The sequence below is a fragment of the Mauremys mutica genome, chromosome 24, assembly GCF_020497125.1.
Source record: "Mauremys mutica isolate MM-2020 ecotype Southern chromosome 24, ASM2049712v1, whole genome shotgun sequence".
NCBI classification, from domain to species: domain Eukaryota; kingdom Metazoa; phylum Chordata; order Testudines; family Geoemydidae; genus Mauremys; species Mauremys mutica.
The window spans coordinates 290,784-304,881 of record NC_059095.1 but is presented as its reverse complement, the minus strand read 5'-3'; the positions used below and the strand labels follow the sequence as shown (position 1 = coordinate 304,881).

General features: G+C 42.0%; 1 protein-coding gene across 5 annotated transcripts in view; it reads left to right on the top strand.

The window, feature by feature from the left end:
- The window catches only part of EPS15L1 (epidermal growth factor receptor pathway substrate 15 like 1), a 90,237-nt gene that overhangs the window by 23,274 nt on the left and 52,865 nt on the right, over positions 1-14,098 (top strand). For 4 of the 5 annotated variants that reach the window (XM_044998530.1, XM_044998533.1, XM_044998534.1 and 1 more), the window contains 4 exons: positions 4,013-4,075; positions 6,213-6,298; positions 7,080-7,152; positions 7,783-7,944. In XM_044998530.1, coding sequence (XP_044854465.1) covers positions 4,013-4,075; positions 6,213-6,298; positions 7,080-7,152; positions 7,783-7,944 — 384 coding nt within the window. The remainder of the gene's footprint in view (positions 1-4,012; positions 4,076-6,212; positions 6,299-7,079; positions 7,153-7,782; positions 7,945-14,098) is intronic. The other variant, XM_044998531.1, reaches the window with a different exon arrangement.

The following is a 14,098-nucleotide window of genomic DNA, read 5'->3' as shown; positions in this document are numbered from 1 at the left end:
GACAAAGTTCTTATTTAAGTAATTTAATATTTATTTTTACTTCAGAAAACATTTTAGGATTTCTGGCCTTTCTTTGATAAACTTTGAAGACTCTGATAAACTGGGTAACAAGAAGGAAGAAGGGGAGAGGGAGTGGGAGCGGGAGCAAAATGAAAGACACAGTCAAGCAAGTAGACAAGGGCAAAGGTTTTTCTGTCAGGACAGAGAGGAAAGAGTATATCTTGTAGACATTGTGGAGGAAGAAGTGGCATGATTTGGGGACAGCCTAGATTTTGCAGACTCAGAGAAAGAGGAGAAGTTAAAGATGTCTACCAGGGTGCAAGCCTGACCACAGGAATGATGGTGGTGGTGTCAAACAGTGAGAGAGAACAGAGGACTAGGGGAAGTGCTTTGGAGTGAAAACAAATTCAATTTTGGCTACATAAAGTTTAACGGTGAGACATCTGGCAGGTGTCATGAGATAGAGACTGAGAGATGGGATTGGAGGAAGGTGGGTCTGAAGTGGAGGTAGACTTATTTATTATTTGTGTTGCAGTAGCACCTTCAAGCGCCAGCCAGGGACGTTGGCCCAGTTTTGCTAGGCACTATACATGCACAATATAAAGGTGTAGTCCCTTCCCAAAAGAGCTTACAATCTTAGCGTACAATGAGAGCCAATAGGTGGAAAAAATAAACAAGTGAGGGGAAGGGGAGTGAGTGGTGAAAAGATGGTACAGTAGAACTTCAATTTTATAAATACTTATCATACCAGCACCAGTGATACAAACCATTTTTCCTGAGAGGGAGGAAAAAAAATCCCACATAATGTAAATGAATGTTGATGAAGAACAAGTTGACAGCCCTTCACATCCCAGTGCCTTCAGTGCACTGGAAATTGCTTTGCTATGGTTAGAAAGACAAAAAGACGGCAATGCACTGTATCATAGTGTACTTATGCACCATATCTACTATAATTTTCAGATGTTAAATTTTATGAATTTTTCACTGTTATGAACTCCTCAATCCACAGTTAGTTTGTAAAATAGGGATTGTAATGTAATTGAAATGGCTATCTATGAAATCCATGTGAGTGGATGAGGTCACCCAGAAGTAGGGAATAAAAGGTGAGAAAGAGTGAGCTAAGGACATAGCCTTATGGCAATTTCTCTATAAAAGCTGTGCAGTCATGCTGCTCACGTCTCCTCTGTGCAGCTTCAGCAGGGATGTGGTGCGGCCCTTCAAGAGCCCACTCTGCTCTTTCCCCCTCTCTTGGTGACTGGATGCATACAGCCCCACTTCTTCCCTGCAAGGGGAGTGGAAGCCCTCCAGGTCTTGGAGGCACACTCCAGGACTCCCATTACGGATGAACTCAGGTGAGGGGCCTAGCCAGGCTCTTCAGCGCCAGCCCAGGTCAGTGGAGGTTCTGGAGCTGTGGTCTGACGTGGTCAAAGTGCGCGCACACACCCACTTTGCCTGGCAGTTGGTTTCCAGGAATGTAGTCATTGCTCCTGTCAAAAGACAGCAGAGGACGGAGCTGCAGACTAGGCCCTTTTATGCGAGTGCCTGGGGGTGTGTGCGTCTGAAACCCCCAACCTGGAGGACGTCCGTCTGACACCACTGCCTGCCCATCCCACATGCCTGGCCAGGCTTCTAAGGCTGCTTCAGAGTGAATCCCAAGGACAGGAACTACTAGTGTGTGCTACTGGGGATGGGCCACCATGGAGTAGCCCCCCATGCACACCCTTGACTGCCCCAACACACCTTTACACACACACACACACACACACACACACACACACTTCCCCCCCCCCCCCCACACACTACTCACTTTAAAAATAAAAAAAGTATAAGCTTGCCCAAGGCCAAAAATAGTGCTTCATGGAGGTGGTAGCTTGTTCCGTTTTTTTTTTTTTTAAAAAAGTAGAGTCAACATTGCTTCTGGGAGTCCTATAGAAAATGGGAAATGAGAGAAAGACCCCAAAAGAGATTCTCCTCCTACTTCTCTGGATCTTTATTGGTGTATGAGGAGAGGTCAGCATCACAGACGCTATAGGAGGACAAGGTGTCAGGAAGATATGACTGACACACATCTCTAGGAAATCATAAATGAATGACTAGTCATCAAATAAACAGATGATAGCTCACTTTTTTGCATTATAGTACAGCTAAACAGAAGAGCTCTGAAATAGGATATATTTTTCTGTCTGCATGCTCATCTTACATCATAATAGTAACCCTGCATTCTCCACCACTAATGTTACCTCTGTTCCCCTAAAAACCAACCCAGGGTCACACTTGTATTAGTTTTATTACAATGCCGCTCTTAGGTCAGATAGAAAAGAGATGGAGCTTATTCATACACGCACACACGTTCACTGCACTCATATCCTCATGCACCCACACACTTACACAGGCGGAGAGTTACTGGAGACAGCATGGAGGCCGAGAAGCCGAAGCATGGTAGATCTGGTGTGTCCGCCTGCGGTCACGAATCCAGGCTGCTGAGCAGGTCAAGAAGCAGCAGGTGCTTGTGTGCATGGCTGCTTCCTTTTTCTGCAACTGGGCGACTCCTGTCACGTACACTGAGTTTTCCTTCTGTGTCCGTCACCGAGAAGCATTCCCAGACCAGTTCCTTTCATGCATACCAGTTTCTTCTTTTCTTTACAGCACTTTGTGATTGCCTTCTCAGGGCAGATTATATTAGACACTCCTGGCTCCTTTCTCCTTGCAGTTCCTCTCTGCCCAGTCCCACATACACTTCCTTGTTCACACTCCCTTATCTTCCCCACACACTCCCTTGTTCACTCTCTCTGATTGTGAGATGGGATATTACACAGCTTGGAAGTTCATGCAAGTGGTAATTTGAAAAGGTTACAGAGATTGCAAAGGTTACAAAACTTAAAAGGCTATGCTAACAATAACTGAAGTTACAAAGTCTGCAAAAAGGTTGCAGAATTTAATGAAAAAGTTACAGCTCTTATAGTCGCATTTGAGCAGAGGCTTTACATAACATAGTTAAGATTTCTTCTTTAAATATTTATTTATTATAAAACCTTTCCCTTTTTTTAACTGGTTTGAATGAAATAGACTTTATAATGAGTTGACCTGAAATGTAGGAAGTGGGCATGCTGAGCATTGAGAGAGAAAGGGAAAAACTCAGCAAATTTAGAAAGGAGGAGTGAATACTGAATTTGAAGGTCCTGTAGAGCTAATAATCTAAAAGTGAATTATAGCTCTGAATGAAGTCTGAGATTAAGAATTTTGCACAGATGCCACAAAGGAAGAAGTCCTACAAGATTAACAGAAAACTCATAGAAACAGCTGGGATGAAGAAACCAGAAAAATGTTAAGTCTTGTCTTAAGAAATTATAAGATCACTAAAGAAAATAAGGGAAATTGAGAAGTTGACATTAGAAGCGATATGAAATAGATGGACCTGGCAAGACAATGAAAATAACATAGGAATTGCCAAAGCAGATCAGATCAATTATTGAGTTAGTCTGGTGTCCTGTCTCTGACTCTGGCAGTACTAAATGCTTCCCTTGAAAGTATAAAATCCTCGTAATGGGGGAAATGACTTCCTAATTCCTGGCAATTAATGGTTTATTCCCTGAAGCATGAGGGTAACCCTTATACCTTTTAAATATTAGTGTAATTAGCTGTATTAATAATACTCTACATTAGTCACATAAATGTCTAATTCTTTTCTAAATCCTACTATGCTTTTTACCTCAATAGCTTGTAGCAGTGAATTCTACAGGTGGTCAAAGCATTGTGTGTTTCTGGGATTGTAGGGGGAGAATTTCCTTTTATCTGTTTCAACTGTATTTCACCCTTCATCTATGGGCCTCCTTGACACTGACATTGCCCTCGTCTAATGCATACAATGCACGTGTCATATAACTTATAATTTTGTCTGTAAATGAAATAATCTTTTCATTCTCTCCCCAAATGGAAATCTTTCCAGGCCTGTGACCATTTTTGTTGCCATTCTCTGAAGCTCTTCTATTTCTCCTATATTCTTTCTCTGTAGACTCTGTCAGGTTACTTGACCCCTGTAGGAACTGAGATCTCTGCGCTAACAGAAATGCGTCGTGTGAGTAATTGGAACACCCCAAAGAATGCAAATTTGCTTGTATAGTCCAGTTGTAACTTTGAATTCTTTATTTCTGTGTCTTTCCCCATCTCTTAGCACTAGTGTCTTATGACACCTAACAGTGTGGTGATGTCATTACAATGTGACCCTGCCACTTCTGGCTGTTTAGCCGGTGGTATGAGCTCCTTCAACAATCTGAGATCCATTAATTTTACAAGCACTTGTTTTGACAAATAGCTCAATGTTGGCATATTAAATTACTAGGTCCGTAACTTACATTAAATTGCTGCCAATAAATATACCCTGGTGAAAGATCCTTAAACTTCCCACTCATTCTTTAATTCATTGCTTCATATTTTTGATTTGCTATGTTTATAGTTAAATGTAGCATGAAAAAAATGGCACCTTATGTGAGTGTAGTTTATGAACTTTTTGTTCATGTTGATTAGTGGGCTATATTTGTCGGCCTTGTCTACACTGCCACTTACAGTGCTGAAATGTTCTTCGCTCAAGGGTGTGAAAAAACACACCCCTGAGCGATGCAAGTTTCAGTGCAATGAAGTGGCAGTGTAGATAATACTCCAGTGCTGGGAGCTATTCCCCTCGCAGAGGTGGTTTTATTACAGCGCTGGGAGAGCTCTCTCCCAGCACTGGAGCCACAACTACACAGCCACATTAAAGTGCTGTCGCGCTGTGTAGACATACCCTAAGAGACTAACATGGCGGCTCATATTTTTAACAATATATTTGCAAGAAAGTTGGAAGGCATATTCTGTTTCTGGTGATTCACAGTGAACAGTACAAGTCTCCGTGCATGTTTGTACTTATAAAATATGAGTAGTGTTAGAGAACAGGGAACTGTTGTCTAGTAACTCTAAGAATTAGTATCTAGGTTTTCCTTATGCTTACCTGACCCCAACTAAACATACATGCCAGAGGATCCCTCATCTTCCCAAAGTAGGGTCTTAAGATGTTAAATCATGTAAGTTGGGAACTCAGGTCCCCTATTCCTTCATTCTGAGTTGCTAGTTTCTGCTAAAAAATACCACATATTTTGTGCTTAAAAAGAAAAAAAGCCTGTTTTTCTCATCACAATAGTAAGAAGCCTTTTGCAGTGTATTGTTTAAAAATATAGTTAAATACTGTAGATGTCCTGATTGTCAAGACAATGAAAGCTGAGAGGATTCGGTTTACAGTTCTCTCTCAAATACTGTCACTTTTCAGGGGACTAGAAATGCTGATTTTAATTACACTTAAGGCCAAATCTTGAAGTCCTTCCTCAGTGATCATTTAATGAGCATTTCCTTGCTTAAGAAGTAAGAGAGAACCTTTGAATCTGGCCCCTTAACTTCCAGTCTACTCTGTGTTTGGTGATGAATGCCTGTCACTATAGCTTCTACAGGTTTCAGAGTGGCAGCTGTGTTAGTCTGTATCAGCAAAAACAACAGTCTGTAAGTGAGGACTAGATCCCTGATGATGCGCTGGAGAGGTTTTAGTTGGGGGCTCTAGGTGACGGCTAGTGGCATCTGTAGCACATCATCAAGGATCTACAACCTATCCTGAAGCCAGGGCCGCCCAGAGGGGGGGGGCAAGTGGGACAATTTTCCCCGGGCCCCACAGGGGCCCCCACGAGAACACAGTATTCTATAGTATTGCAACTTTTTTTTATGGAAGGGGCCCCCGAAATTGCTTTGCCCCAGGCCCCCTAAATCCTCTGGGCAGCCCTGCCTGAAGCACGATCCCTCACTCTCACAGATCTTGGGGAACAGGCCAGTCCTCACTTACAGACAGCCCCCCCAACCTGAAGCAAATACTCACCAGCAACTAAACACCACACGAGAAAAACACCAATCTAGGAACCAAACCCTGCAACAAAGCCCGGTGCCTACCCTGTCCACATATCTATTCAAGGGACACCATCATAGGACCTAACCACATCAGCCACACCATCAGGGGCTCGTTCACCTGCACATCTACCAATGTGATATATGCCATCATGTGCCAGCAATGCCCCCTGCCATGTACATTGGCCAAGTGTAAAGTGAAGGGTGGATCCTGTATCTTCAATCTTTGCCCAGAATGCGTTCCTGTTCTTCATTTGGCTTGCTTTATAATGGAATATTTTGATTTCTTACAGGATAGTTCAAGTTCTGTTGGATCAGGAGAATTTACAGGGGTGAAAGAAATTGATGATATTAGTCAAGAGATTGCACATCTGCAGAGGTAAATATAGTGTACTGTTAAAGTTGAGTATTCTGAGCCTGGGAAATGGAGGATTTTCCTCACTAATGATGGCTCTTAACAAATTGCATTAGAGTATCTAACCACTGTACCCTCCAAAAAAGAGGAAACCTTTCTTAGTCTAGTTCATTAGGGAGCAGTGCATTTATTGGTTCCATAGATTCTTGTTTTTTAAAAAAAGTGTGTGTGTGTATATGGTACGATCAAAAATAGGATCCCATCACCTTTTATATAATTGAACCCAATTGTTCACTGTATTTTTTTATTTATAGCCAAAGTAGTTCATTCTGAAATGTCACTCTGAGGTAAGTAAAGTAAATTTTGCACAAATTAAAACCTTCCTTTTCATTTAAATGGAACAGTTGAATCCCTGGTTAGTAGAACAGTTTCAGTATTACTTCCCTTTGGTTACTAGTGATCATTACTTCCATTGGTCCTATATTGTCTCTTGAATGCTACAGTTCAGGAGCCTTATCTGGCTGTCTTTGAAGTTAATAATAACTCCCACTGATTACTGAGAGCAGGAGCAGTGCCTAGAAGGTTACTTGGAGCCTTGTGCATGAAGTGAGAAGACTGATTGTGGGGCAAATCAGTCTTTAAATATGAAAAATCGTATTTCTTAATTACTTCTTGAAAGTATGACACAAATGTAGGATTGCTTTTTTCATCTGTGCATTGTTTACAAAAGAACATGTAATTTATTTTTTTTGTAAAATATTGTCTTATTTTAATTGTATCAGTCATGTGAATGTTTTCCGTACAGAGAGAAGTATTCACTAGAGCAGGACATTAGAGAAAAGGAGGAATCAATTAGACAGAAAACCAATGAAGTTCAGGTAAAAACTCTGGACTATTATTAATGACATTTCTTTAAAATTCTACAGGAAGCACCATCCATGTTTTGAACAGTTTTTTGTTTTGTTTTCCACACTACTTCCTTTATTAATTCATCTGGTTATGTTTATTCTGGCACTGGGGGAATAACTTGTAACAATGATTTAATTTTTCTGTGCTCTGTAGAAAAAATTTTTTTTATGCTGGTTAGTGTAAAATGCAAATAGTATAGAATATAATAGAAAATGTTTCTCTTTGTTAATGCTTCATTAATACTGTTTAAACAGCTTTGTGAAGGTATCCATCTAAATTCTGAAATGCATTTTCTAAAAATAATTTATAATAGGCTTGGAATAGCTGAAATCCTTGTCTTCTGAGACTCTTCTCTCATCACATGGACATTGATTTGTTATAGTAGATTACTCATGAGCGCTGAAGTGCTGGCAGGTTTTTTTGTTTTGTTTTAATCTGTTTACAAAAAGCACTGAAACCTTCGAATGGGGGAAATTCTATAGGCAACACAGGCAGGTTGAATTTGGGGTTTGCCTACTTCAGTATGTCTCTTTAAGCTTAACCGCTTGCCACAAGACATTGGTTAAGTGTAGTCAATAATGTTGTGGAACTTTTTTCAGGAACTGCAAAATGATTTAGACAGAGAAACAAGTAACTTGCAAGAGCTGGAAGCTCAGAAACAAGATGCTCAAGACCGTCTAGATGAAATGGACCAGCAGAAAGCCAAACTGAAAGATATGCTAAATGATGTGAGGCAGAAATGCCAGGAAGAAACACAGATGGTGAGTGTGTATTAATTCTGGAGGTAATCATGCATATTGCATCTTTTATTGGGGGGGAAAAACGGTTTATCAATATGGTAAATAACACTTGTTTGCCTGCTAATTTTGCTCTTAATCGCCTATACCATACAAATACACACAGGTGCAGAAAAGGGCTTTATTAACTTGAATAGCTTTTCTAACTGTCATGAATATTTGTTGAGCACCTTACAGTATGTGAAAAGCATGGTCCCTCTCCACAGGAGCTACCGTCATTGGGCAGTGGTATAGGTAGTGGCAATGTTTATGTAAGATTATCCTACCAGTGTTTCAGGAGAGAAATATGTTTTGAGGAGGGATACAGTAAAGAGAAGTTACTTTTTTAGTGCACGAAAGATGTGTGTGGGGTTGGAGTTCCAACATGGGGGAGCAGCATGGAGGAAGGTACAAAAAGTTAAGAGGAGAGAGGAAGATGGTTCAAAGGGAGGGATTAGGAGAAAGGGTAGGGTGGAGCAAAAAGGGAGGGGGAGTTGAAGGGAATGAGAGATGCTAATTGAGTTCTTTGCATCAGTCTTCACTGCAGAGGATGTAAGGGAGATTGCCACACCTCAACCATTCTTTTTAGGCAACCAATCTGAGGAACGGTCCCAGATTGAGGTGTCAGTAGAGGTGGCTTTGATTAAATTAAATTGATAAATTAAACAGGAATAAGTTGCCAGGCCCAGATAGTATTCACTAAAGAGTTCTAAAGGAACTCATACATGAAATTGCAGAACTACTAACTGTGGTATGTAACCTATTGCTTAAATCAGCTTCAGGACCAGAGTTAATGTACTGTCTGTTTTTAAAAAAGTCTTCAGAGGCAGTCCTGGCAATTACAGGCTGGTACGCCTAACTTCAGTACCAAGCAAATTGTTTGTAATTATAGTAAAAAACAGTATTCTCAGATAGGTAGATGAATGGAATATGTTGGGGAAGAGTCATGCCTCATCAATCTATTAAAATTCTCAGAGGGCGTCTGTCATGCTGTCTTAAGTGGCTCACCACTGCGAGTGCCGAACTCAGGTCAGACTGTCAGGAAACAGGGCAAACACCTCAAACTGGTGGTATATTCTATTATTAGATTTCACGAAGCCAGTAACAAATGCGAACTCCTGATCACTATATTAGCCTTACCATGGAGTCACAGACAGTCCTCTTAGGCTTTCCTGCCAGTCTGGCCACCCAGACAAATTGGACTTTGTGATGAAAGGTTATTAAAACTAAAAATCACCTCACATTAGGTTACTCCTAATCCAAAAGAATTGGTCACTTACCTCAGATCAAATTGGTACTCTGGACCTGACTAAAGGTTTATTAGATAAGAAAAAAGGATGAGAGTTATTGAGAGGTTAAGGAGGTAAAGTAATTAACAGGTGAGTCCAAGTTTGTAAGTCCAAAATGTTAACAGAGTTGTAGTAATCTGCTAGATTTTCAAAAATTCCTCAGGCATACCAAGTGTAATTCTAGGGATCTCTGTCCACTTGTTCAGTATTCCACCCTATTTTAATCCAAAGCAATTCAGAGATACCTGATTATTCCCTGAATCCATTCTTATAGCGGTTTTCCCCAGAAAGCAATCTGGTAAGTGTCTCCATCATAGCATAGGCTTTTTCTTTGTTGACTAAATGCAGACTGAGTCTGTGGATTTCACATTGTTGAACATAATGATCCATGCTTTGAAGTTAGCATGCTTCTTCATTTAGAGTTCCAAGGTGGATTGCCCATCAAACAGGATTGGCAATTACAAAGATATGAACAGTGCATTTAGTTACAACAATCCAAACAATCTTTCATTAGTTTTCATGCAGTTTTCACATCAAGTAAATTCTCACTAACATACACTTTTTGATCTAGGGTTAATTAAATACAAGGTATGCTTAATGTAATGTGATTGTAAACTACAGGCAACAGGTATGTGAAGACAATAACATTAACATTTTTTTTGATATCCACACACAAGTGAATTGGCCTCTGATTTTGATTTGAGCTGATCTGTCAGCGTTACACTGTGAACAAGCATATGGATAAGGGTGATCCAGTGGATATAGTAGTGTGCTTGGATTTTCAGAAAGCCTTTGACAAGGTCCCTCACTGCAGGCTCTTAAGCAAAGTAAGCAATCCTGGAATCAGAGGGAAGGCCCTCTCATGATCACTAACTGGTTAAAAGATAGAAAGGAAACAAAGGGAGGGAAGGGATCTGTACTGGGACCGGTGCTGTTCAACATATCCATAAATGATCTAGAAAAAGGGGGTAAACAGTGAAATGGAAAGTTTGCAGATGATACAAAATTACTCAAGATAGTTATGCCCAAAGATGACTGCAGAGAATGACAAAGGGCTCTCACTAAACTGGGTGACTGGGCAAGAAAATGGCAGAGGAAATTCAACTTTGATAAATGCAAAGAAATGCACATTGGAAAACGTAATCCCAACTATACATTCCAAATGATAGGTTCTAAATTAGCTGTTACCACTCAAGAAAGAGATCTTGGACTCATTGTGGATAGTTCCCTGAAAACATCCACTCAATGTCCAACAACAGACTAAAGAGCTAACAGAATGTTAGGAACCATTACACAGGGGATAGATAATAAGGCAGAAAATATCATAATGCCACTTAATAAATCCATGATATGCCCACACCTTGAAAACTGGGTGCAATTCTGGTCACCCCTTCTCAAAAATATATATTAGAAATGGAAAAAGTACAGAGAAGAGAAACAAAAATGATTAGGGGTATGGAGAAGCTTCCAGCTTTTTAATCTCTCCTCACATGGGAATGTTCAGCTTGGAAAAGAGATGACTGAAAGGAGGATAGGAGAGAAGTGTTTAAAATAATGAATGGTGTGGAGAAAGTGAATAAGGAAGTATTATTCACCCCTTCACATAATACAAGAACCAGGGGGCACCCAAGGAAATTAATAGGCAGCAGGTTTAATACAAACATAAGGAAGTACTTCTTCACATAACACGCAATCAACCCGTGGAACTCATTGCCGGGGGTGTTGTGAAAGCCAAAAGTATAACTGGGTTAAAAAAAAGAATTAGATCAGTGCATGGAAGCTAGGTCCATCAATGGCTGTTAGCCAACATGGTAAGGGACAAAACCCCATGTTCTGGGTGTCTCTAAACCTCTGACTGCCAGAAGGTGGGACTGGATGACAGAGTATGGATCACTATAATAGCCCTGTTCTGTTCATTCTCTCTGAGGTATCAGGCACTAGCCACTGTTGGAAGATGTGCACTAACAGGTCATCAGGGTCCCCATGGACAGTTAATTCATGGCAAGCTAGTGGGAGTAGCTTCACACCCCAGCTTGCTGAAAGCTAAATGTTTGTGTAGACAAGCCCTAAGACAAGAGGAAGCCATTGAAGAGACTGAAAGTGGTGAGTGATCTAATCTGTGATCAGGAGAATGAATATTGTAGCAGAAGCATTTTGGATAGTCTGAAGGGTGAGTGGCTGAGACAAGGTGCTGGGGGAAAACGCACATTGGAAAAAATAACCCCAACTATACATACAATATGATGGGGGCTAATTTAGCTACAACTAATCAGGAAAGAGATCTTGGAGTCATCATGGATAGTTCTCTGAAGATGTCCATGCAGTATGCAGCGGCAGTCAAAAAAGCCAACAGAATGTTAGGAATCATTCAAAAAGGGATAGAGAATAAGAAATGGTCTACACTACAAGTTTATGTCGAATTTAGCAGCATTAAATCGAATTAACCCTGCACCCGTCCACACAACGAAGCCATTTTTGTCAACATAAAGGGCTCTTAAAATCGATTTCTGTACTCCTCCCTGACAAGGGGAGTAGCGCTGAAATTGACATTGCCATTTCGAATTAGGGTTAGTGTGGCCACAATTCAACGCTATTGGCCTCCGGGGGCTATCCCACAGTGCACCATTGTGACCACTCTGGACAACAATCTGAACTCGGATGCACTGGCCATGTAGACAGGAAAAGCCCCTTGAACTTTTGAATTTTATTTCCTGTTTGCCCAGCGTGGAGCGCTGATCAGCACAGGTGACCTTGCAGTCTCAGAATCAAAAAAGAGCTCCAGCATGGACCGTACGGGAGATACTGAATCTGATCTCTGTATGGGGAGATGAATCTGTTCTATCAGAACTTCATTCCAAAAGACAAAATGCCAAAACATTTGAAAAAATCTCCAAGGCCATGATGGACAGAGGGCACAACAGGGACTCAACACAGTGTTGCGTGAAACTTAAGGAGCTGCGACAAGCGTACCAGAAAGCCAAAGAATCAAATGGATGCTCATGGAGGGAGGGGCGACTGATGACTGTAGCTATCCCACAGTTCCCGCACTCTCTCTGAAAACCATTTGAATTCTGGGTTGAGCTCCCAATGCCTGAAGGGTCAAAAACATTGTCGCGGGTGGTTCAGGGTATATGTTGTAAGCGACACCCCCCCCCCCATGAAAGCAAAGGGAAAAAAATAGTTTCTCGCCTTTTTTCACTGTCACCGTATGTCTACAGGATGCTGCTGGCAGATGGGGTGCTGCAGCCCTACACAGCAGCATCCTCTTGCCTTGCAGATGGCAGACGGTGCAGTATGACTGGTATCTGTCATCGTCGTCCTGTGGGTGCTCCTGGCTGGCCTCGGAGAGATTGGTCGGGGGCGCCTGGGCAGACATGGGTGCGCCTGGCCAGCCTTGGTGAAGTAGGTCAGGGGCACCTGGACAAAAATGGGAATGACTCCAGGTCATTCTCTTCTTTAAGTTTTGTGTAATGGAGATTCAGTCCTGCCTGGAATATCATGCCATCTGGAGGCTTCTGCCTCAGGCTGCTCTCCCAGTTGGCAGCACCGCGCGGTCGCACCTACCCCAGCCTACCCCTTGCTACCAGGGCTCACAATCAGATACTTAGACCTCTACATTTAGCTGCAAATAAAAAAATTAAGCTGCTGTTTAGAACTGTCCCCCAACATACATATCCTGGGACATTTTGTATTTTACCAATGTCAACCAAAGGCCCACATACAAATGGAGATTCAGTCCTGCCTGTGCTTCTATCCTAGTGCTTATCACAGATTCCCATTTTCAGCTATCGGCTGATCAAGTGCAGAATGGTGGTACACTCTACTTTGCTGTAAGCCAACCGTCCTCCCCTCTCCCCTTTGATCTCTGCTTGCAGAGGCAATAAAGTCAGTGTTGTTTCAAATTCATGCATTCATTATTACTTCATTACACAAATGGGGGGATAACTGCAACGGTAGCCCGGGAGGGGTGAGGGAGGAGGGAAGCAACAGGTGGGGTTGTTGTAGGGGCACCCCCTAGAATGGCATGCAGCTCATCATTTCAACAGGATGTCTGGAGCTCTGACCTGGAGTGGCCGTTTGCCTCTCTGGTTCTTTAGTAGGCTTGCTTGATATTCTAGGCAGGATTGACTCTCCATTAGACAAAACTTAAAGAAGAGAATGACCTGGGGAGTCATTCCCATTTTTGTCTAGGCGCCCCCGACTGATGTCACCGAGGCCAGCCAGGAGCACCCATGACAACAGCAGATGATACAGTATGACTGGTAACCATCTTTGCTAACGTGCAAAGCAGCAGACGGTACAGTATGGCTGGTAACCGTTTTTGCTAACTTGCAAAGGCAAGGGGATGCTGCTGTGTAGCGCTGTAGTACCGCGTCTGTCAGCAGCATCCAGTAGACATATGGTGACAGTGAAAAAAGGCTGAACGGCTCCATGGTTGCTGTGTTATGGTGTCTGCCCGGCAATCCAGGGAAAAGGACGCAAAATGATTGTCTGCCGTTGCTTTCACGGAGGGAGGATTGGCTGATGACATTTACCCATAACCACCCGCGACAAATTTTTGGCCCCATCAGGCATTGGGATCTCAGACCAGAATTCCAATGGGCAGGGGAGACTGTGGGAACTATAGGATAGCTCTGGGATAGCTACCCACAGTGCAACGCTCCAGAAGTCGATGCTAGCCTCAGTACATGGACGGACACTGGCAAATTAATGTGCTTAGTGTGGCCACATGCACTTGACTTTATACAGTCGGTTGCCAAAACTCGAAATCTGTAAATTCGGAGTAATCTCGTAGAGTAGACATACCCTAAGACAGAGAATATCTTATTGCCTTTATATAAATCCATTGT